Genomic DNA, 26,188 nt, shown 5'->3' on the forward strand with positions numbered 1-26,188 from the left:
TTTCTGAATTGGGGACTCAGCTGTGGCTAACCTAACACACAGGATTTTAATGAAGAAACAAGCTATTAACAGCTATTAAGCATTATTCTTACAAAGCATTCTTAGAATGAGAAGTAATAAACAATATTTGTTCCCTGAAGGCCTTTACCACGACATTTTACCAAATAAACAGTCTGAACTGTTCTTACCTCATCTATAATTGGCTTTAGTGTAACTTGCAGATAATGCATCCCTGCCAGTTTCATTGTCTCATCAATGCACTTGGAAGTTAACGAGTTTCCTCTGAAAATGGTGTTTGGATCTCTGGAAGTGAACCATTTTCTGTAATTTAGTCTCTTTGTAATGAACTGCTAATACTTGGAAATAAAAGCAGCAGTGAAAGGTGACAGAATCTCAGGTTTGAATACAGAAGCAAAACCTCCCTTTGACACCAGGCTGCCATTAAATGAAGTCACACAGCATTTAGTACAGTTCCAGGGTATAACAGAAAAGCAGCAGCCTCGGAAAATCCAGAAGGGGCTACAGATCTTCATTGTATTAGCATTGTGCACTCAGTGCACTATCCAAATACACAGTGACACACAGGCTCAAATCAAGGAGGTCTGCAGCACAAATCTGGGAAACACATTTGGTTTTCACATACTACTGAACAGTGCCAATTTGAATATGGGAAAGAGGCAGTGATTTTAGTCTCACAACTACACTGGACATTGCACACAACCTACTACTTTCACCTACAAAATAAGTACTTGTGAGCTGGGAGGAAGAAGAAAACACAGGCTCCAATAGCACAGCCATATTTTTAAGGAACTCAGAGCACTGTTCTGTGGTAACAGTGCAGACGCCACTTCAGCCCTGACAACTGTGTGGCAAGGTGGCACCTTGCAGACTCTCAGGTTTTTCTAAAACTCTCTTGCACAGAACTCATCCTGTACTATACATACAGCCTCAGTGACTGATAAAGCTTCAGCCAGCTGCTCTATTACATACCTGTACCTCCCTGCTTAGCAATTTACTTCATGCAAATAGGTATATAACCAATGATCTTATCTACAATACATACAATCAAAACCTGTACTTAGTGACAGTGGATCAAACCTGGATCTGAAGTTCTTTCCTTGCTCATATACACACTGATATCTTTTCTGTTTTTTTACAGCTTACTATGGTTGTACTCATTTACATGCAGTGAGTAACAGGATCAATTACTTCGCTGGGTTCATCATTTTGTTTCACAAAAAAAAAGTAAGCTCACTGCCTGTTATAAATGCCAGGAAGCACTGAAAACAAACACCATCTTTGCTGCTTTATCACAGGAACACGACCGACTAGGAATCAGTGAGTTTCCTCATGCTGCAGCAACCTTGCTGCTTCAGCCAACCTGCAGCTCAGAAAAAATACACCTACCTACAGGAAGGAAAACACTTGATTCCTCAGACACTCTGAAAAGAGCCAACCCACACAAAGACTTTATTTTGTGCTAAGAAAGTTTACAGTCAGTACCAGTCATTCCCCTTGACTCTTCTACTGTTAGTCAAGAGCAGGACTACACAGGCACAGGGACTGTGGTAAAATAAATATTCTTTAGGATCTGCTTGGTATGAACACTAGATCTTACACTATTGAACTATCAGCCCACCAGTAAGTCAAACCAAGAACTCAAAAGAAGCGGCCAAAAAAAGCCCAACTTCATTTTCTGTCATCCCATGCCAAATTCAATCTCATCCTTAATCCTTCGCCCTCTAACTGGGACGATTAGACACCAGCTTGCTTAAATATTCATGATTAGGAAGAAACTTGCTTGTTGTTTAGAACAAATTCAACAAACACTTACTCAGCACTATATGATTTATTAGCACACAATAATGCAGAAATGATTTCATATGAACAGTTGAAGGTAATGTAGAATTTCAGTTATATATACTTATGACTGAGTAAAAATCCCTGTTCTCACATGTTAGAATAGTCTTCCAAATCATTTTCACAAAATATGATGGGAACTCCTCCTAAAGGTCAAAGTAACCAGATCTTGAGAGAATTTAGAAGGAACTCTGCCACTCGGCTAGGAAGAACAGGAACCACCTCGACATTTTCTTCTGAAATTGCACATTTCTAGAAACTGAGTGGAAGATTCTAGCACTAGCCAATGTAGTTTAGGTCTTTTTGATAGCAGTTTGTTTTTTGGTACTTACTGAGTTCTCTTCACTTCAGCATTCGCAATGGCACTTATGAAAGGCACAATTCTGCCATAGTGTAAGAAAAGCCTGACAAGAGGTATGGCCGCTTCCTGTTTTTCTCTGCAAACTTCACCCAAAATATGTGCAGCTGATGCTGAAACAGGCTGAACAGTGGAAAATAAAAACTTTGAGAAATACTTCCAGAACAACCATTCTTTTTTTCTATTCCCATTAGCTTCTTAATGCAGAACCCCCCACAAGAGTTGCAATGGCCAGTTACCCAAAAGTCTGTATATAACGTGGGTGGATGTTACATCCTGGTTTTGTGGACAGTGAGTTCCGGTCACAAGAGGGCAGCAATTTAAAAACTATTACAATACAGTCTCTTTTTATCCCCCACATTTTTAATGGCAGTCTTTTCAGTAAACGTCATTTGCCTGGGAAGCAAGTGAAGAGAAAGAACTCTATCTAACCCTTCACAATTTCACATCCCAATGAGTACAGAACTCAGTTCTTTTACTGAAAAAACAAAAACATCATTACAACTGTAAGAAGCATACGTAAGGGCACACATGGTCCAAACCTCTGATGTTTCAGGATTATTTCTTGGTTTGGGTTTTTCTCAGTTATGCAAACAAACCTGTTCCTGTCCAGTAAAGGAAAACAATTGATCAAACTGAAGCTTTCTTGACTTTTTCACATGTAAAATTAAAAAATCACAGAGAATGTGCTACTGCTAAAACCACTGTGTTCCTGGGTCTGCCTTCACCTACCATACAGAATGCAGATAAAGATCTCTTCAAGGACTGAAGACAAGCACCAGAGATACGCAGAGCCTAACAAGGCTCTGAGGTCTGAAAAGGAAGAGCTGACCTCTCTGGTAGTTAAACAACTACGGTGCCAGCAAGATAGTGACAAATACTCAGAAACCCCTGTGAAGATGATCTGCAAGTAAACAACCAACAACACAAGCAAATTACCTCAACATCTGCAGATTTTAGCAGGACGTCTCTCAGCGGACTATAATAGTCTGAGGAAAAAACATGGTCCTCAGTGTAAACCACGTTTAACCTTAAGGAACCGAGGTCATCAGGTTTCAATGATTTGTTACCATTATCTCTGGGCTGCAGAAAATACCTGATATGCAAAAAATAGGATAGAAACTTAGTGCTGAAACACAAGATTTTCTCAGGCTATATACATGAGTATAGAGGAACTGTACTGACACACAGAGTATTTACATATGTATCAAACTCCTGAGAGTTCTGAATCAGACTTCTTAATTAAGTTTGCCAGTCTGTTTTGCACCAACTGCAACACAGGAAGTTCTGAACATAAAAATTTATGTAGGTATGATTAAAAACCCACACACTAAAACCATACCACTCTGATGAACTGCAGTAAATAATATAAAAACAACATACTAGAACTCCCATATGCTAGAGAGGCAGACTGCAACCTCTAATCACATTATCAAACCTTCTTGTTCTTACACTTGCTAAGATTACTTTGGCTTGCTTACAAAAAAGATACAAATTTAATCCATTTAAACTTTATCACATAGCAGTAATTACTCTTATGTCTTCAGAGTAGACATATGTTTCTACTTATTCTCCAAAAGAAAAATGTCAAATACCATGCTTCGTAAGAACTAGACTGTCGGAGAAATTTCAAAGGGAGTCTCAGTTCTCCTAGAAACTCATCACCAAACTTCAAGTTACTGGCATTCCAAAGATCAACCCTGTAATAAAAACAAATAATTTAAAATACTACTAAGAAATCAAAATAATAATAATTTAAAAAAAACCCAATGTTTTTTGCAAATTTGTTGGGTTTTTTCCCCTCAAGTCTATGAGTTACAAAGACTTGAAACTGTACAGCAGTGGTTTCCAAATAGTAAAGAGATAACTTCACCTTAGACTTCTGAAGCCTTACAGTTCACCTCCATAAAACATTAATGAAAAATATCATTCAGATTAACTTTTTTCTCACCTGTACTGTTTCCACTGTCCATATTGATAAAGATTCAGATGGCTGTCTGGTTATCCCAGATAATGGAAAAATACAGTTAAAATGGACACCAGGGGAAAAAGCACAAAATTACTTAAGGACTACACATTATCTGTCCCTGTCTAATTTGGGATTACTAACAGTTAAGTAGCAGCTTTACAGAATTAGTTCTCCATAATTTTTCCCAGTTTCTATCTCCTAGGAAGACTCCTGAGTCAAGCGTACACACTTATGGCACCTAAATTAGTTCTGCAGAAATATTCAAAGCTGTAGGATAGCTCTACGTTTCGGTAGAATCTGTGTATTGGCTGAAGCTTACACAAATTTTGGCACTCAGTCCCTCACATTCGGGAAGTTCTGCTATCTGTCTGTAGACAACCCTTTCTTTCTTCCCTATGTTCTTCAACATCTAGATGGAAAACAACTGCACTGCAATTCAAAGCATGTAGCTAAACACTACCGTACCCACCTTGAGGCAAAGGTTTCAAACTCCAGGGTATTTGTTTCTGTATGTATTTTAAGGTTTTCTCTAACAGCTATTTTTATTAAAAAACAAGATCAGCTGACTATTTTGCAGCTAAGTGACAGCTTGAATGTGCCTTAAACTTTTGGAGGGAAAAATGGTACATGGAAATAAATACTTTAGTTTTCAACTAATGACAATTTTTAGAAGAGCAACTTTAACTTGGATAAGGTACAAAATCAAGCAGTTGTGGACATATTTACACAACCCTCCTGGTGTCAAGCAAGTCACAGTAGACTGGCCAAGGAGCAGATGTTGACAGTCCTGTTAAAGGTTTATCTTATCTTATGCAAACACAGAATACATTACTTTTAAGTCCTCTGATCATTGCATCTCTCAATAGTGTCTCCTCCATCAGCTGTCATACACTAGACACACCATCAGCTCACACTGCATGCCTACTAGGTAAAGTTCTTCAGACTCTGATAACTTGGACAGTATTTCTGCAGGGCAAGAACTCTCCAAACGGAAAAAAGCTTCTTTGAAAATTCAACCTTCTCTCTCTTTTCTCCATATTTGATGGGTTATTATCTTGCTAACCAGCTCAGACAGCTAAAAGCAGTTTTCTTTGGGAAGAGAGGAATCTTTAAGCCTATTTATACAGTCAAACTTACAACTTACCAAGTATTTACAGGCTACTTGTTTCTAGTTTATCTAAACTCTTTCAAGAGGCCAACTAGCAGTAACACTTTCTAACACAAACAGCTAAAGGATTTCACCACAGTTACAGAAAAAAAAATCAGTGCAAGGGATCTGTACAAGAAGAAATAACAATTAAAGTAGATCTCACACTACACAGTAAGCAAAGCAGGCATGCACATTCTAAAGTTATTGGTTTGTGCTCTTTGAGTACAAAGAATAAACAGAAGTTATTAAAAATGTTAATGCACACATCTCAGAGTCTAAAAGATCACTGTCTCTCAAGATTTTTAAAAGGCAAAACTATGACAAGTGTTATTCTGAAACTGGTCGGATTGTAGTCACAGAAAGAAACAAACAGGACAGAGAGGGAGGATAAACCATGAATTCACCAGAACATCTGGTCCCCAAGTGTTGATATGCCCTGCCTACAACTTCCTACACCCACTCAAAAAGAGAAAGCTTTTCATAGCTTTAGAGAGAAATCGTGAGAGACTAAGTCTGCTCTTTACCCTGTGGAATTGTATTTTTCTCAGGAGAGGAAAAAACAAACAAATCCCCAAACCCATAAATTGTGTGATCTGTCCAGAGGGCTTGGGGGCAATCTAACTCTCACTAAACAAAGTGGAGGAAGTGAGCGGGGGTGGAAGGGGAACCCAAGATGGAAACAAAAACACACTGTCCCAGAGGGACAAAGGCTCTAAGGAGAATTTGCCCAACCAAGACTAACACTTTATCTGCTTTTGCTTGTTATTTAAGTGCTTAATCTTTTTCCAACTATTTTGCAAGCCTCCTCTCAAACTATTCATCTGTGCCACACTGTGTTATATTGGTTTTCAGGAATGACAGACTTTTCTGAAGCTCAGCTCCACATACATTATTGCTGCAGATGAGTCAATTGTTCAGAAAATATAGCAAGTAAACAACTGTATCATTTCATTTAGTCCAGTAGTATAAAATGAGAATCATTGAAATATTAAGCAATATGTAACTGCTGTACACCAATGTCTAGCATCTCCTTCAAAACTATCAAAAAATCTATCAGAGAATCCTAGCTTTCATTTAAAATCAGTGCATGGCTGAGCATCATGGTTATGGACCTTCTGAGACATGGTGTCGTTTCCCACTTCATCACATACATGCCATGGAATATTGGGCCATGTTACTTCCTATCTGCCTACACAATGCAAAGCTTTGCAGAGATTTAGCCTAGTGCTAGGACTAGTTCACCTGCAGTGCTGCAACACTGACACCACCAAAGCAGCCCAGCACTGCACCTGGGCCTTTGCTTTTACTCCCATGAGTCAGCTGTGGGCTGCCCCCAAACCAGCTACCTTTGCACTGCCTGACACTAATGTTCTCTGTGAAAGAGCACAGCTCTTGCCTCTCTCACATATAAATAGTTTCCCTTTCCTGCCTCAGAGCCATGGCAAACACCAATCTATTAATGCTCTTCTAGTGCTGTGACACTGCATTGACAGGCTACAAGAACCAGCAGCTGCCACATCAGAACAGCGCTCAATCCATTCATGAACACAGATGTGTTTTGCTTGCTGGGAGTTAGTATTGTTCCCCTTTCCTGGTTTCCCCTCCTTTCCTTACAGCCAGTTGTGACTCTGAAGGAACTACAGAACTTTCTGGGAGACGCCTCACTGCGTCTCTAGCAAGAATATATAGGGTGGGAGGCAGTGCTACTATTCTTCCTCCAACTACTAACATAAAGGAGAGAGAAATTTCTCATCACCTGATGCAGAAATAGCAGTATTCATTTACTGTGCATACAGATCATGAGATGGCCCAAGCCTCCAAGTTTCAGTGGTATGTGATGGTAAGATGCATGTGACACTTTCAAGTTTTGCACCTCCTATTGTTTTCTCGCCTCTCTTTATACTCACCTGTCCCCACAGACATTGTTGACTGGCCTCAGCAGGTTTTAGAATAGTACTAAGAGGGTGGCACAGGGTGGAGTGGGATTCTTTTGGTTTTGAAATCAGAATTTTTTTTCTCCTGTGCAACTGATTTCACTTTTATCATACCAAATCTTGCAATAAAGGGTTAAAGTTGGAAGGCAAAAGAGAACAGAAACTGTCTCTGCCTCAGAAAAACTCTGACTTCAAGAGTCTTCTTTCAGGGAAGAAGGACCTCATACAGGTTGCTAAAATTAAGTGATAGAAGAAAATATACTCTGTATCTCAGAGCATCACAGAGGCTCTGAGATGTCCTGGAAAACTGAGGGAGGGAGGAAAGGAGATCCCAGATATAACAGGTTGTTCTTAATGGCAACTGCATATTAGTATACACACAGTGCCTATGAGAAACAAAGGAAAATAATGAGGATGTCTCCTGCATCAGAACCAACACACATATTCAAGATAGAATCTACAAGACAGTGGAAGTGAACATACAGATACAGTGACAAAAACTCATCTTGATTTATCAACAGAAAAACCATGCTTGCCACTTTGCAAACATAATCTACTACAAAGTTACACAACTCTGGAAGAAAATTTTGTGCTAATAATTTAGTTTATATTACCTAATCTCCATTTTGTCCACTTCATCTACATCTTCAATGTCAAAATGGGATTTCTTGTTGTAGCTACTGGGTCTTGTAACCTAATAAAAAGGAGGAAGCTTTTAGCAGCTTGATCTGATACAAAAACATTCTGATGTAACTTTTACAAAGCTTTGGAAGAACACAGTATTGTACTTCCAGCAGTGACATCAGTCCCGATACTGAAAACATCCATGCAAATGAATAAACATGTTGACTAAAGAGATTACTGACTATAAAGTGGTGATTACACAATCATTTCCAAGAGTAAGCAGATACTCCATACTTTTTTTACAGAGAAAGGCCATCTTTAATATTACTACAGCACTTCAAGTTTACATTGAGAACAGAAAAATACCACTGAAAGGAGCACCACTTTCATAATCCATTAGGGAAAGAAAAGGGCAATTAATATTTGTGTTTTAAATACAGTTGTACAATGGATGCCCTGAAGCACTCTGCAGAGCACAGGGGAGGAACCACAAGCACTCTTAAAAACATTTTGCAGTGTATCCAATTAAAACTGGGAGGTTCTTCATGTCCTGATATTCTGGAAGCCAATTTAACCTGCCCATACAACAAATACCAAGCAGACCAAGAGACCCTAGCCTGTGCTGTGCATATCAGAATATAGAAGCAGCTGCACAGTTCACTAGCCATATATGCAAGAATGATTAACAGGAAAGCACAGGCAAAAAAAAAAATAAAAAATAAAAAGGAAAGAAGTACAGAGCATTAGCATGAAAAGTTTTTCTACAAATGTTTTATAAAATTTGTTTTCTACCATGACTGTAAAAACACTTTGGTGGTTGTATTTTTGCATAGTGCGTCAGAAACTTAAGAAAAAGGCTACCCCACCCAGCTGAAACCACAGCAGGAACTGTTCAAACGCAAGGGTGTATGATGATGTGTGGGTTCAGCTCTCGGTTGCACACAGAAGCTGAACTTTATTGTATGTTTGAATATGCTTGTGGCTTAATACTCCCCACCCACAAAAACTAGCTTTTATTATAAAATTGACTATTTGGTTTTGCACTGTACATGAGATACAAGTGGCAGTTAAGGGAGGCAATGATACAGTTGCCTAAGTGGAGAGGAACCAGAAAACAATCTTTGGCAGGGGACACTCAGAGTCTTTTGTAAATTTGTATGTGTGAGGAAGGCAGCATTTTCAAAGTGATACACAAAAACTAAAAGGTGCCACTAGCAGCACTGAAGACCAAATGCTCCAGACTGCTGGCATCAAATGCACCTGGTAAGCCCAAGAGCACAGTTTATTTAAATACAATCTACAACTTCAGCAGTTAAACACAGATTTCTGCACTCTAGCCTTGCAAACACTTTATGGTTTCTGCAAAGTATCATACAGGCCTGCAAATGACAGTTTCTACTACCATTGTGAAGCAAATGGTGTAATTTTTAACAATTCAGCGAACTTTTAAGTCTCTTACTATCTGTAGCACAGGCATTGTTCCAAAAAGCTGTAGCACAGGTGTAATTTATGGCATATCCCTTCTAAATAAACACTTTCTCAGAACTTTTGCTGGAATCTGCATGTATGACATCTCTCTGTCCACCCACATGACTACTTAGTGTGCACACCAATACAGCTCAAGAGTGGTATTCCAAAAGGGATAGCTGTATGGAACTGGAGATGAGGAACCTCCCAGTCCATAGTGCTGAAGTAGCTGACCCATAACATTGTACAAAAAAGGGGGCACAACTCTGCTGTGTTGGTCCCCTTCATCTGGGAAAGCTGGCAAGCCATTTATCAGCTGCCCAGGTTTTTTTCAGCACATTCAAGTTTACAAACAGGTCCCCAGCACTTCCCTCTTTAACTCCTGTAAGACCACCATTTTTCCTGTAGCAGCACACACAGCTCCACACCATGCTGCAGCTGAAGTAGTGTTGAAAATGGCTCCTAACTATCAGGTGCAAGTTTCATTCACTGCACCCCTGAAATAAGTCCTTCTATTTCCCAAACCAACAATAAGCTATCTTTTATCTAGAAAATTAAATCTGTGTGACTTTTTGGTTGTAGAAAGGAAAGCACCCATTCACTCTCTTTAACAGATCAGCTTCTTCCTTGGAGGCTTGGACAATCACTGTGCTAGCAGGCTGCAGAAAAGCTGATGAAGCTGTTTAGAAGCAGAAAGTGACACCACTGTCAACAGCATGAATCTCTCAGCTCCACAGGAATCAGAGCACTTTGTTTGCATGCACCAGCCACATAGGTCTGCCCATGTCTCATTAGTGAATGTATTTCCCAGTCTCAGCAGTTCTACTGAACCTTGTTCCTTGAAGACATTTAGCCTGATATGTACTAACTACTATCAAAATGACATAAATCTATGATGGCTCTGTCTGCACTAAGGATATGTTTATATTTCAGAGCTCTGGCTGATTCAGTCATTTTCCAAGCTCTGCTCTTACCAACACAGAATTCATTTTGCTCTGAGTTAGCAGAACAGCTGGGGCATGGGCTTGAGCTCAGGTTTTGCTTTTGCTGGTACTTGCACGCAACCCAGCTCTCACATAAAGGCAAGCTAAGCAAGCCCCCGACCCCTCCCTCCCAACTCCAGCTGGAAGATGCTTTGTTTCCCTCTTTCCTCTCCCAGTATGGCACCACCTGCCAAATTCAGTATTTAAATACCAAACATTGGCTGTTTCTGTAGCACACAGAAGGCCAAGGAATCAGGTGAAGTTTTTGTGGCTCACAGTCTGAATTCCTGGATTACATTCTCATTAAAAAGTTCTCACTGATAGGCTCCTCCAGAACTGACTATGTCAAAATAAGGAAGCCCGTTTTAGTTTATTCACATATAGCATCACTCTTGTATCACTGCCAAAGACCACAGCTCTGGGCCAGGTGAGGGACTGAAATCCTGTGTTAACACACAGACACCTCAATGGAGTTTCAACACTTGGTCTCACAGGATCTCTGTCCCTCTAACTGTGCCCATGCAGCAATCCCATAGAGCCTCATGGAGGCAGGAAGCAGGCACAAAAGCTCACTAAGAGCAGGGCAGCTATATCCTAGGATGAGATGTGCTGGGTTAGCAGAGCAAAAATCACCTTAGATAGCTACCCTGGCCTACCTTCATGGCTTCCAGCCCTTCAGGCACCACAGAAAGTGCTCCTACCAAGCAGGTATCTTGTATCTGTTCTTGTATCCAAACACATTACATTAACAAGAGCACGGTTCTGCTGGTGTGACAGACTTTAGATTGATCGGTACAACTATTGGCTTCTAGGCAAATGGTTTGTAAGAGAGGGAAGACAGCAATGTCAAGAATGGCATGTGCACTTGTATGGCTCCACACCCCCCAGCTCCCCTTCCTGATGTGGCTGTGGCCCAGAATTGATTTGAGAAACCACATTCCTAGGTGCCATCCCTATGCCAGCAATGATTTCTAATGCAAATGTGACCTGAATGACGCAAACCACATGAGCAGAAAGGGCTTTTCAATCTATGCCAGCTGCACTGTGCTACTCTAGCTTTTTTTCATCAACTTGATAATTACAGATACTTTCTTGAGGTGTCTACTGAAACAGAACAGTCAAGCATAGACCAGGACTATGATATCCAAGAGAAAAAGAGAATGATACACATACTTTAGAAGACAAAATTAAAAGTTTCAAAAGAGATCTAAATTATAAACACATGCACATATATGTATGGACACACCACAATTAGAGCTACTCTTGCCAGAAAGAACCAAAATGAGGACTTTGATATAAGTTATACTTTATCTTAACTGGACTTGTTGAAAATGCTCTGTATTAAATAAAGCTATAGAGGTTTCACCCACTTGGAGAAAAGGTACTGGTATTGCAGCAGACTGGTAGGCAGCCAGAACAACCAGTTTAAGTATATTTTTTCTCTGCAGTTTTCAGTTTTCCTAGGGAGATAACCTTCCTCCCATTGACTGGGAAAGACAGGGTGGAGCAGCTATAAAAAGACAGACTAAGAAAAAAGTATAATTTCTCTCTGTGTGTGGTTCATTCAGGTTTTTTAAACTCATTTTTAAATGTGTTTTTTTCAAAACTCTAATGAGATGAATTGTGGCTAAATGTAAAGCCTGCTGCTCAGAAATGCCCAGCTTGAAGCTATTCCTACAGAGCACCTGAGTGAAAGCAGGATAGTGCTCCTTCAGCAGACAGCCAGTCTGAGCCCAGGTACTTCTTCGCCCTGTTTGAAAGTTTTCAAGGATGACAGCTGGCACAACATAGAGCAGGATGCCGTGCCAACTATCCACAGTATAGTATTTCAGCTTATAACCCGTTCCTTTGAAATACCAACCTCAAAATAAAACACTTCATCAAAATGTGGATTGTTGGTCTTCTTTTTAACTTTAGTCTTTTTGGCTTCTGATCTGAATTAAGGAAACAAAATAAACAAAAAAAGGGTAAGAAACAACATTAGTAGAAGTGTGATCCTAGAACAGAGCCACTGAGGAGGAAACAGCCATCCACTTGATTTATCTGATAAAACTGGAATGCCGTGCGGCTCCAGCACAGCAAGGCACAGACACTTGCACACATTTAAGAGAGATTCAATGCATTCCTATTTTTCTAAAGTGGCAGCAATCACATTTTGTTATCCTATTTTAAACACGACTCCTTCAACCCTTAGTCTATCGCTCGCTTGACATAGTAGAATCTTTTATCTGTACAAACTGACAAAAATGGGGCTCTCAGCAGCAACATTTGGAGGATGGTCTCAGTCTTGACGTGACTCAAAAATTCCTCATACTCTAAAAACACAGGAGATGAAGACTAGCATAGCTGTTTCTGTGATTCATATTTTATAATTCTGGTCTGAAAAATCAATTGCTGCTTTTCAGTGATAATCAAAAAATCCAGAATGGTTTCTTCAGTAAGAATATTTTCATTGCTGTACAAGCATCCCTTTCCCCACTTAGTTAATATGGTGGTGAATTATTATGACCAACGCTGAGCAGAAGTCTCTATTTCTACTTTCTGTAGGTGTAGGACATGGGAGACCTCCTTCCAGCCACTCAGTAGGCCTGACCAAGTTCAGCACTGCCCATTCATCCCCTACGGGCCGTGCATCCGCCTGTGCCTGCCTTTGAGAATACAGACATTGACTGCTTGGTCCTGGGCTCAAGCCAGCCAATGCACTTCTCACAGGCCAGCCAACAGCTTGTTTGATGGCTTCCAAATGTTATGAACCTATGCTTGATTTGCTCTCACTACCTACAAGAGAAAGCTGTGTGCTGTCCTGTGTCACCAATCTTACCCTACGGCTCTGCAGGCATAGATAAAACAGACGCAGATGGAGAGGCACATCAGCCATGTGGAAAACTGACCTACTAATCATTTCATCCCAGAATCTATCGTTCATTTCTCATGCACCAAAGCTGCTTAGATGGCTTGTAACTGCTTATATTCACTAGACAACTCTGGGTATTTCACAGAGGTCGAGTAAAGCTGAGTCTAATTCCCAGTGCTGCTCCAGACTTCCCCTGTGAGTTGAATGGGCCTGTCCACCAGTATACAATATTTTTCCATCAATAATACAGGCACAGAAAGAGTTTTGGTCAGGAAGTCTGATGACTCTACGTACAAATCACACAATGAACAGCAGCGTGTTTGTTGAAATTTTTATGCTTGTCATTGCATAATTGCAGCTGAGTAAAGCAGCTTTCCTTCTCTAAAATGAGAGGCACTGGAAAATCCAGAGAGGAGAATGATGTACAGATTAAGAATATCCCACTATTCCTAGGAGAAGCTGAGAGATAAGAGAGACTAATCTCCTCCAGGACACAGGACAGATTGCCAACCCCATCTCATCAGTCACACTTGCCAATCAGCCTCTTTACCGATAAACCCTTCTGGGAGGGGATGGGAAGCAGGATGTAGAACAGGAGGCGATTAAGGCAGCACAATTATTGAGCAATTACAAAGCAGTGAATGGGAATAAGCTGCATGCTGCTTGCTGGAGATAGGAGGTAAGCCTTCTCCCCCCCACCAAAACCCAGATAGGAATGGGATAAGGCTATGCTCCTTACTCTAAAGGGAGTACATTACCAATAGTCATACATTATCCAGACTGGGGGGCATAGGGAAGCAGTCAAAGGTACATTTGGACATTCAAAGGTTAGTCAATCAATCAATCTCATTACAATTTCAATAACAGCCATCCAGCCAGTCATTTGAAACAAGTTACAGGCTTAAAACAAAGCGTACAAGTCAAATATATAAGTCCATTAATGGAGACAAGGCATAACACACCTGAACAAAGATACAGAATACAGACAGGCTCAAAGACTCCTCTGCATGCAAGGTAAATATTTTTAAGAATGCTTCTTATTCATAGTATTTTCAATAAATTGTTGTAAAACATTATTAATAACCCATGTTACCAACTCTGATTCTTTGAGGTCACAGCAGAGCTGTTTTGTTTCTAAAATGACACAGACCTAAAAGATTACTAGATAAGCAGAAAAAAAACAGGGACATCCAACAGCACAGGGAATTTTTATAACAGATGGGAAAACTGAATCCCAAATTTAAACTGAAGAGTATTATGCAGAATCTCATCACGAAAACCTCATTCCAAATTTTATCCACGCTGTTATGTCTGCATATATCAAATTACAGGACTGAGCCATTGAGGGTTTTTGACATACACATTAATTTGTCACACCTTGAAAGTGAAGACACTAAATATTCACATGCAAACATGCATACTTGGCAAGATGTTGATGTATTCACATTTTTCTTCTACCCTGCCCAAAATTAGGCAATGAATTTGCTCAAAAACTGGCCTCCAACTGTGAGGTGAGAAGATGCATAAATTAAGACTAACCACACATTATATACTCTGCGATATTCAAATTATTCAGCGATTATTCAGATCTTTACATAAATCAAAACTGAAACAAGTCTCAAATTACTTACTAGCATAATTCAGTAGCTCATACACACACTCACCCCAATACTTAACATATTCTAGCAGTGTCTAAATACTCCCAGCTGTCCATCAGAGAAAGTGGATTTCTAATAGACAAAGGAAACAGAAAATATCCTTATAAAATGGAAGCTCTTGAATGTGCAATACTTGCCTGGAAGGTCCTGCTAAGGTAACGGTGGCATAGGGATCACATTGCCCATTCACAATGGGCAGCCCTTGGCACTCCAAAACTCTAGAAAAGAAAATGAAGACAAAATAATTAAAGACTGGAGTAAAAATAGAAGTGAAGCATTTTCATAGGTTTATTTGGGGTTCTTTTCATGATACTTTACACTAGTCAATTGAAATGTGACCAAGCAGAAACATTTAATTTATACCTGAACATTTTGTTCTTAAATACTAACTTTAGTAAGGGTCAAAAATACTGTTAAATTACTGAGAAAACTTAACTCAAAGGATTCTTATTATGCAAGCACAGCAATTTAAGGTTCATGAAGTAGGAGTCTGCTGTCAAGATGGGAGCTGTCATCACTTTAAAATTCAGTGACAACTTATTCACCAAAATACATAACCAGAATTTATTCTGTAAATATAAAAAAACCCACACAGACAGATCCAACAGATCCCAGAAGCAGTTAAGACATTTTTCAGAGTAACATTCATGAAGACCTCAGTGCTTTTGCAAAATTTAGCATGGACTTATTTGTAAAGTTGTATTAATTATAGACCAGGAAACAATATGACACAGCCATCCTTCTCCATGTTCAGCAGCTGTGCAGTCAAGTAGTAACAGGGACATTGGAGGAACAAAATGGAACAAATTGGGGTTTGCTGCACACAATGGTGGGAAATCTGCACTTTTTCACTCATTCCAACATCTCTTTGGGGGAGAAAAAAAGAAAGAAGAAGAAGAGGAAGGAAAAACCCAACACAACTAGCCCCAGAAAGTGAAAAAATGCTGCATGTTTCAGAAGTTAAAATCTACTGAGGAATGCTGCACCAACTGGAAACAAAGTCAGACAAGCCAGTGGCCACGACTCTTTCCTGCAACAAGTTCTGCTTCCAACCTGCTGGGCTAATTTATCTGCACAATTTTCAAAAATTTCAGCAAAGACAAACCATGAAGCTCTTTGGTCAAGTGAGTAGTACTATGATTGCAATGTGAAATATCATATATAACAGATAGTGAAGGTAAGTTATTTGGTAACATATAGTGTAGACTTCAAATACAGTTTAACTACAGGCCTATTATTACTTCCTCTCAATAAAGGGAGAAAAAAAGTAATATTCTGTATCAATACATGAATCATTTTGGTACCAGAGAAGGTACAATCTAGATAGGTTCACAGAGCACTACAAGTAGAAGACTGAAGATCACACTAAGGGGCACACACTGGTAACTGAAATGATACATTACATTTATAGCTGAGTTGTCCTACTCATGGCCCCTCAGAATGAAGGCTAGGTAGTTGTCTTTCAATACAGACAGCCTCCAGTAATGCACTGACCCACAAATTTCTCAATTGCACAGCCCTAACCTAGTCAACTCCTCATTGCTAATTCACTAACACTAGTACAAAATTATCTTCTGTTTTCTGGATATACAAGTGGAATCATAGATCAAAACCACAGAGGAAGTTAGGAAAAGCCTGGATTGCATAGGCCATGTGATGCTTTGATTTCTGGACTTTATTATTTCACTACAAGTTTACCATCCACAGAGACAGAACTTAGAAGCCCCTGAGCCACCTAGCTTAAGCACATATCTGATACTGCAGAGTGCTACAACACGAACAGTGAAATTCAAGCCACAGATACTATCCCAGCACCAGCTGGAAATACATGGTGTAAGCTTCAGGAACCCTCAACAACAAGCAACAGACAGAACACATGATTTGGTTGCCTCAATGCAAAGCATGCTGTGCCATTTGGAATGACTTAGTTCCTTTCACCATCCCTTCGTGCTGCTCCAGTGAGGCAAGAGGTACCCATGAAACACATGAATTTGACATCTCCACATCTCTCAGAGGCCTCATAAATAGACCAGATGCCTGTTTACAAGCAATCAAATCCTTCTCCAAATTCACCTAGCTTACCTTACAGAGCAAGTGTAGAATAAGTTTTTTTGCACATGTAACACAAATACTCAAAATTGTAAGGGAAATGCCACTTTTTGAATTTAAAAAAGGCAGATGTGAAAAAAAGAACATTATGGGGAATTTTACACTGTAGCCTTCTGACAGAGTGCCTGTCAGTGCAGGAGGGAAAAAAGCAGGAAGTTTTTATGGAGAGGCAGGTGCAGCTTGATTTTTTTTACAAGTAAAGGACAGACCATTTTCCTTCCAGTGTCTTTACACCAGAAGGACCACATTCACAGCAAAAACACTTTCCTAGTGAGCTACAGCAAGAGTACTGGTAATTCTTTTAGGATGGTAGATGTAGCTTGAACATATTCCTATTTAACAGAACAATTGTACACCAAGTGTCAATGTCAAACCAAACTCCTGCGTTCTAGTGCTTCCTTAAAGCAATATGGAAGTTCCTTAAAATGAAACAGTAACTCAATGGCTTTATAACAGTCAGCCAATTTTCTGCTGCTGATGAATGGATTCCAAGTGAGCTCTCATCCATACAGGAAGAGCTATGTGAAATTTAAACAGCCAGAGCATGTGGCCAGAGAGAGAACGACTCCTGCTTTAGTAAAAGCAGTTCTTTCAAGAGTATGCAGAAAATAGAATGTGATCCTAGAGAGCATAATCTACACTTGAGGACATACAGAGTTTGCAAATTACTACACAAACAAAACAGAAAATAAATTTTAAAAAATCACAGATGAATTGGAATGATGAGAAGTGTGAACTCATCCAAACAAAAAATATGTACACCCCAACTGTACACATGTACAATGACAGGATCTATTCTAATATTGCAACATAGAAGAATTTAAGGTTTTTCTTGTAGGTAGCCCTCTGTTACCACATCCATCATCAGCCATGGTTAAAAAGGCAAGCAGTATCACCAGCTGGTTGGAGAGAACACATCCATGTACATCACTGGACACCTACAATTTGAATTGTGTGCGCTCTCCAGAGCACATGGAGAAGAACAACAGATAGCTTCTAACCACTCATAGCTCGCCCAGGTCTGTACTCTCCAGCTCAGAAAACAGAAGATATCCATCCACAAACAGCTTACAAAATCATGAATGGTGTGAAGAGCATTTCCTCACAAAATAATTATGGGGCACACAATGAAATTACCAGACAGAAGGTTTAAAAAGAAACAAAGGAAGTACTTTTTCTACACAATGAAATTGCAAAACTTACTGGTGTGGGGTGTTGTGGAGGTTGAAAGAATATGTGGATTAAAACCAGCACTATAAAAATTCATGGAGTATAGGTTTGTAGGCAGCTATTAAAGCTTAATGGTCCAGAAGCCTCCTTCAGCTCAGGAAATCCCAAATTGGTAATCAGGAAGGGTGCAACACTGAAGCAATCATACCACTTGAAGTATCACTCACCAGGGAGCATCAGTACTAGGCTAGACTAGAGGGGCATTTTACACAGTAGGGTAGTTGTTCTGTTCTCTGGGGAAAAAGGAAAAACCAAAAGGAAAAAAAAGAAGAATAAAACAAAATACACAGATGTTCTTGTGCAGTCATGATGACTTAAGAGTAAGATCTTTCTTTGTGTGCAGCTGGAATAAGAAAAGCAAAAACAACCTTGAAAGAAATGAAATGTGGGAAAACAGGAAACACACCAACAGACTGTATCACAAGTCTTTCAGGTAATTTAAAAGCAGTTATTGTTTAAGAATGTTAAAGAAATTAGGCAAAATACTTAATACTTAGAATTTTGAGGAAAGAAGGCTGTGTTTGGAGTGATGCTCATTCTGATTCTTGTCTCTTACAAAGCATTATGAGGAGAAAAAATAAAATTCAACAATGCACAGGTCTGGTTGACTTATGTTAGAATACTCTCCTTAGCCACAGGATACTGTAATGTTAGGACTGGTTTTTTTACAGTCATTTTCTTCAGTCATGGGAAAGCTGTTAAGTCAATTAATGCTCCTCTCTCCCAGCCTGGTACCAAAACACTGGCTTTACCTGGCAAGCGGGAAAAGATCTAGAACAGAATGTCAGCTACTCAGAGACAATAAAATGGAATCTCAATTATGCCATATGGCCATCATGTTATTTAGATTGACAGTTCATATCTGGATTAGATGAAAAAGGAAAAAAATGTATAATAAAGATATGATCTTGGGAAAGGGCGGGGTCTAGTGGGAAGCAATGAACAAAGTAAAAAATAAAATGCCCTTGGCTCTAGTCATCTGCAGAATTAACTTAACTTACATGTACTAGAATAGTGAAAAAAAATCCTAGACAATCAAGATTATTCAAGAATTACAAGTCAACCCATCAGACCCCAGAGAAAAGAAATAGTCCGGTGGCTGCCAGAATCTTGTCTACCCAACTGGTAATTTCTCACCATCAGCTGTCTGAAGCCCAGCTGGGGCAGAGTGAGCCATCCCTCACAGCTTGCCTGGCTGGGCAGAGCTAAGGTTAGTGCTGGGTCATGTGAGAAAACTCTCAATGCAGCTGCCTCACTGTATTTTGCTTGTGGTTTATAAAATTAATACGTTTCAAGAAACTAGGCAGTTCAGTTTTCAATGTGGTTCATGACCAAACCTTCAGAAGAGTAAACAAGCTATGGAAAATTCCCAGTGGGTAAGAGAAAATCTCAAAAACCTAAACATACCATAAGTATGCCCTGATGTCTACAGAAGCTGAGAGGGTGGCAGGAGCAGAAGGTCTTGAAGAAAACAGAGACATTTTTCAACAAAGACTAAGTAGCTCATATCTGACAGTACAGGCATTTCCTCTGCCTCTGGGTTACCAGCTAAGCACTGGAGGCTGTAATCTCTGACACAGCCCCTACACAAACACACTCAAAACCAGGATTAACACAGGTGAGCAACATCAGAACGATCCAAGCCCACAGGCATTCCATGCTCCTGCCCTGGAACAGCAAAAAATTATTTAGAAATTACAGGCTTTGTGATTAGTTCAAGATGCACATGTGTCATCAGCCTCCTTGTGTGTCAGAATGGACAATCAAGGCAAAAACAGAAAAAAAAAACCAAACCAGAAGTGACACAGTTGCTCTTAAAACTCCTGTGTGTATTTACTATTTTTCCAGAATAAATCACTTCCAGTCTACTGAGTCAGGCTCAGTTGTTTCCCTACTTTCAGCCTAGGGTAGGGACCAGCACACCATTCCCATTCTCCTTCTCAAATCAGACTCGTCTCACTGTGATTCCTCAAGAGAAAATAAATACATCATTTTTTCAATACAATTTCTTTCTATTGCTGTACCATACATTTTAATTTCTTGGTTTCTGAGATCAATATAGATACTTAGCAAGTTTGCTCATCTATCTTACCATTCCTCTATTTCCAGCCTCTATTTCCACCTCTCTTTCATTTCTTTATCTTGAGACTTTCATTCCATCTCACATGCACATTTTTTTGGCCATACTCAGGTTCTGCTCTGTATCATTTTAAAGACAAGAGACTTCCTCCTTGCTTGCTCCAGTGATCTAATGATTACTTGAACACTCAGTACTTTGTGAGGTAAGCCTGACTAGACAAGGACCAACTTAAAAGCAAACTTGTGGTAGATTTGTTAGAACTGTCATCAAAACAATGCATCTTTGGCTTATGCTAAGTACTTGTTTGGTAAAGTACATTTCCCAGAAGCTGGGTATATGACTTAGCTTCTGAAATCACTCAAGATCTCTCTTTTTTTTTTTCCTTCCCAATTTTTCAAGATGACTAGAGTCATCTTGTAATACATATACTACCCTGAATACTTTCTCTTCCAGGGGTAACGGAACACCTCTACACAGTCTCTCCTTGTGACTGGGCTTCTCATGACACATAAAATAAGGTTATAACTCTTTAACTTCAATAATAGAGCAGTCCAGTCTTTTTTGCCTAGTCTGACAGCAAAGACATGGTATCCTTTCCTTGTAATGTTCAGTTCATCCCTTAATATTCTTTTCTTTTGGTGCAGCTTTGCACCATGAGCTGAGCTCCTTTCTCATTCCTAGTGGTTTAGGAGGAGCTTTGCTGTAATGCTGCATGACAGACTTTCACATACACCTTGGCCAACCTCACATCTGGGTGGGCACGTGGTAGCTGCTCTCAGACCAGTGAACTGACACCTTCCACTGCAAGCAGGAATTATTACCAGGCCGGCTTCTTGTTCCCTTTATCACAGCCTTAATAAACCAGTTACATTCACATGTTTCAGAGGGGCTTTGTCTGAATGTAATTAAGACAAAGTGCATTCACCACTAATAAGCAGAGAGGTGCCATGTCTAGCTCAAAAATTCCCTGAATCATAAATTTTCAGAGGCCAGGAGAGTGTGTCACTGTATAACTGCGCTTGTAATTCTTTATCTCCTAGATAAAGAGTCTCAGAGTCAGCATCCTGGGCCGAGTCTGACCAAGTACTACATCTGTTTGCGCGCCTTCAGACAAGCTTTGCGCATCCCCTTCACTTCCACAAAGTAATCTACTGGATGTCCACTGAGGATTTAACAAACACACAAACCCTTTTTGTCAAGGGGCTGACCAAGTGGCCAGTTCCTTCTGGAATACGACAAATTTCTTTACAGTTTACTCAATCCTGGTTTTAAATTCCACTCTGCCTTCATCATCAAAAATACTACAATTACTGTGTCCCAACCCTCTCAAAATTTCTTTACCAATCCATACTCTAAAACTTGCCCCTGTCCCCAGGGAATAAGGAGGCCAAGAATATGGAATCCACATATTGAATCAAGTCCTTGTCCTCTGGATAATCATTTGAAGCCAAAGGATCATACCCACTTCTCAGTAACTAAACTCCAGTAAAAGATTATTTCAGAAGTCCCTATTCCTTGACTTTTGTAAGTGATCTATTTGTACCAAAACAAGATTTCCTACTATTCTTCTCACCTGAATGTTGTTTTGTAGTGGGAACAGACCAGTTTCCTCTGATAGCAGTTCTCACATCCTGGGAATTGCCTACAATGATGTGCCCTAGTTCACCTTCCAGTTATGTCTCACACAGACACAAAACGTAACAGCACTGTGTAGTGTCTGGTGACCACTGACCATGCCACCATGGTAGAATGAACCAGGGAAAGGAAAGGATGGAACAATGTCCCAAGTAGATAGAGCCATACTGAACAAAATACATCAATACTTGATTTGCCATCATGATTTTTCAAGACATTGTCTCATTACTTTATTTCATCTCTCCAGGAAACCTGCAACCAGAGTCTCTTTATCTAATCCTCATCCACATTGCTGCTCTCCAGTCTGGCCTCCCACCAGGAAAAACCACTCACTGGCCCTCCAGGAAAAACCACTCTCCTTGAGAAACTCCAGCAGTACCCTGTCTTATCTGGATAATACTCTCCTCCTTTTATTTTCATGAACAAACAAGTTCTGGCTTATAATGCAAAAATAAACACTTGTCATCTCCTTAACATTTGAGAGGATTAACAGTTAACTGGAGCTACTCTTCCTCCCTTCATGTGGCAACTCATTCTGCCACAAAGATCTGTGGCACTAAATGAAATCTTGCCCCATTCAAACAAATGGCACTTCACCTGGACCAGCAATTTACTCAATGTGTATTCCCTTAGAACAAAGAGTTTTACAGCATTTGAGGTGTTGACTCTGAAACCTTTATTTATATACAGAATATATTTATACACACAAAACTACTCCCATTTTGATTGACCTTAAAGACATAAGACAAATAGGCTGTGCAGGCAACTACTTTGGTTTTTTCCCCTTTAGAATACTCCCCAAAGCCTCTATGGTAAAAGTACAATAGAAACCTTGAAACTGAGATTACAGCTGCAACCCCATTTAAGCACAACCTTTTCTTCCCCATTTCCAGTTCAGCTGAAAACTGTCACAGTCCAACAAATTTAAACATGTTCTTAAACCCATGTTACCCTGAATAGATTCCTTCCCAAGCTGACCTACATGAGTTTTTGCAGCCTCATGCAGCATGCAGATTAGCTTTTAGTCTTAAGTGGAAAGCTCTGTATGCACAGAATTTCTGGCACACACAACTCTTGTTAACACAAGGCTAGTAATGGTGATCTCCTTCTGAGAGAGCAAAGGAAGAGGAATTGACTGTGTCTTTGTTCAAGCAAAAATTTCTTTCCCAGGTATTTTACTGAAGATATTTTACAGAAAAAGAGGGACAAATATTCATACAAAGCCAACAAATAACATATAGAAAGCTAATGAGCCCCTACTTCCCCATTCTACCAAATCCTATTACAGATATTACAGTAAAACTACCTCCAATGCAAAAAAAAACCCATTAACAGTAAGGAAGATACACTGTCAATATGTATGCATCCCTAAAACCAGTATTACTTCAAATAAACTGTAAACTTCTCATGTGGTTAAACATCTACACATTTTGTAGAAGTTTAAAAACAGACTTTTTTTCTGCTATTAATATAGGAGATGCCCTCCATACTACAGTTCAAAACATCCCATTTGCTTTCCAATATCCACTCTAGAAAGACCTTTAAAAGGACACATTTACAGAGTACCATCTGTACTCTATACTAAAGAGAGCAGACTAAAAAGTGTGTCAGCCATCCTCTTCTTGCAGGACAAGGAGTTAATCCATTAGTAAAGTTTATGAGCCAATTACAGGAGAGTTGCAAGCTTCCTAAAAGCCTCTTCAGAAAACTCTTCAGTTATGTCAATACTAAAAAAATGGTTAAATAATCCTCTATGGCAGTGTCCTGAGGCTTTAAGTAGAGACACAGGCTCACTGAAATTTTCAACTACTCTGATTTAGTGACTATTCCTGGCACTGACATCATCATTTCCTTCTGCCTTGGTCTCAGACTGGCAATCCCAGCTATTAACAGGGAACAAGAACTTAACAACAGGAGAGAAAAGAGAAAGGCTAAGCAAGAAGTTATTTCTAGTACATGCTGGTATTCAGAGCAGACAAAAGATGCAAAAACAAGTTAAAGCAAAGCAAGTAGTACATAAAAAATATAATGGAATAACAAAACAAAAGAAGCAGCACAATCAGAAAAGGTATTAATGATAATACTGTATTGGTTCTTGTAGGGGCAAGTGAAGAAATTTGAATTTCATGTAGTATGGCAGGAAGCCAAGATATGGGTCAATATATCAAGGTAGTTGCAGAAGCACTCATGTTAATGCAGTGTGGTGAGAAATGCAAAAGAAGTGAAGCACAAAACAGCAACGATTACAATACACAGCAAATTATTAGAGCCCAGCCAGCAGCTTTAGCTGAGCTGACTGTGGCCTGTGGCAATCCTAAATGGAAGCAATGAGATCCTGTCTGTACAGGCTGATAAGAAAAGAATGAAGACCAAAAGGCACCATGGGAGTCAGAGGCAGAATGGCTGTTATGGCTAAATTATGAAGCCAGACCATGACACAAAAATCTCCCATGTCATTTTATTTGCTTAGAAAAGTATATTTGTCTCAGTGTTCTGTATGGGAAATATAGGTTTTATGCAAAGAAAACTGAAGTGATCAGTGACTTGAGACCTGTCCAAGATTAACCTGCTCCCAGGAAGGAGCTGCAGGGACACACAGCACAACCTTTCATTTCAGGTAGCAATTGCATGTCACTGTGTACATGAGTGAGCACATAGCAAACAAAACAAGCTGCAAGAACATGTCCTGACTTTTCCCCTCCACCAGCCAGCAGAGGCCAGAAGCATCCACAACTATTAGATGTTTGATACCCATATGACAAGAAGGAAGACAGAATGAAGAAGCTGTCAGAATAACTGACACCTATCCCTAAGAAACAGTGATACATGGCAGAGCAGAAGTTACCAAGAAATCATCCGAAAGCTTTTGAGCCTACTGGCAGGAATCTGATTATGAAGTAAAAGATAAGGAAAAATTTAAAAGCAGAAGCTTTCAATTACGACAGAGAGAAGGAAATAAGGCACCCTGGTGGGGAGTGGGTAAGTGTGGGTTTGTGAGAGTGGGAGTATTCAACGCTAAGAAACAAAAGAGATAAACAGAAGCATCTCATCTTAGGGCTTTCCTACTCAACTGGTGAGCAAGAGTTTCCTCCCAAGTGCTGAGTACGGTCATGTCAAACAGATATCCCAGGCTGGCCATAGCCAGTAATATTTTAAATAAAAAATTAGACATGCTAGTGAGTGACTTGAGCTGACAAACATCTGGAACAACTGGGAGAACATCAAGTATAGCAGATTGGAAAAGAGCATCTAAATTACATGTCATGACACATTTGAACCACAGAGCCCAACAACCCAGAACTCTTGGGCCAAGAGAATGCATCAGCTGAGAAGCATCTTTTGGGCGATGGGGGATGCACACAGGAAGGGAATACAAAGGAATGAGATGGTTTAATGAAAGCTGTAGCACCACCAGAGTGTAAACCCAGCCAGCTTCTTCTCATCCCTACCCAAGTATAATGATTTCTCTACTAAATAAATCCTTGACTACTCTTCCACATAGATTTTAACATTATATATTTAATTAGATGTAGTAACAAATACACCTTTCTAAATGAAAGCAAAACAAAAATAGATTTCCATTTATAAAGAAAATAAGTAATTATTTGTGGAACAAGAAAGCAATCAAAGGTGCATTCAAACCCTTCACAGAGGCTACAATCCTCTGTAATGAGAATGCATTGGTACACCTGAGGTAGGTGGAACCTTTAATGCTTTAAAAAACGCAACTTGAAACAGCTCAGAACAATGCTTGATTACATTTATGTGAATAATCAGACAATCTGGGATCTTGATTAACAATAGCTATTATTAAAAAGCAGCAATTTGTTCTACACTTCCTACTTTCATTAAGGAATTCAAATTAAGTTGATTCATCAGCCCTGCTGAGACCTGATGGCAGTTATGTTTGCCAGCTAAGTTCCAAAGTAATGCTGATACAGTGCATTTGTTCTGATAAGAGAACTGGGCTAAAGTTATACAAATTGTGTCACAGTGAACATAAAAATGGTCTCCAACTAGAATTCACAAAATTAACAGAAATGTTATGGAAAAACAAGATGCAAATTAGGGCACAGTCAGATAAGCATGTTGGTATAACCAGTTTTAATTAGTAGCCCACATCAGCTTTTTAATTCCAGTTATTGCAGAAAGAGTTCATACTGGTGTTATGTTTATCCTCATAGCTTGGGACAAAAAGGGATCTTTGGAAACACATAGTCTGGCCTCTTGAGACAGTGGTGAAAGCCTACACCTAGTAAATTTGTGCAACAAATTCA

General features: G+C 39.6%; 1 protein-coding gene across 3 annotated transcripts in view; it reads right to left on the minus strand.

The window, feature by feature from the left end:
• RASA3 (RAS p21 protein activator 3) overlaps positions 1-26,188 on the minus strand; it is a 130,201-nt gene that overhangs the window by 18,737 nt on the left and 85,276 nt on the right. For all 3 annotated transcript variants that reach the window (XM_014251635.2, XM_005516578.3, XM_014251622.2), the window contains exons 6-12: positions 14,995-15,075; positions 12,207-12,279; positions 7,886-7,965; positions 3,814-3,918; positions 3,158-3,314; positions 2,193-2,341; positions 189-303 (exon numbers count right to left, since the gene is read on the minus strand). In XM_014251635.2, coding sequence (XP_014107110.1) covers positions 189-303; positions 2,193-2,341; positions 3,158-3,314; positions 3,814-3,918; positions 7,886-7,965; positions 12,207-12,279; positions 14,995-15,075 — 760 coding nt within the window. The remainder of the gene's footprint in view (positions 1-188; positions 304-2,192; positions 2,342-3,157; positions 3,315-3,813; positions 3,919-7,885; positions 7,966-12,206; positions 12,280-14,994; positions 15,076-26,188) is intronic.

Source organism: Pseudopodoces humilis, chromosome 2, assembly GCF_049639895.1.
Source record: "Pseudopodoces humilis isolate 2021_Gansu_Grassland_sample_001 chromosome 2, ASM4963989v1, whole genome shotgun sequence".
In the NCBI taxonomy this organism is placed as follows: domain Eukaryota; kingdom Metazoa; phylum Chordata; class Aves; order Passeriformes; family Paridae; genus Pseudopodoces; species Pseudopodoces humilis.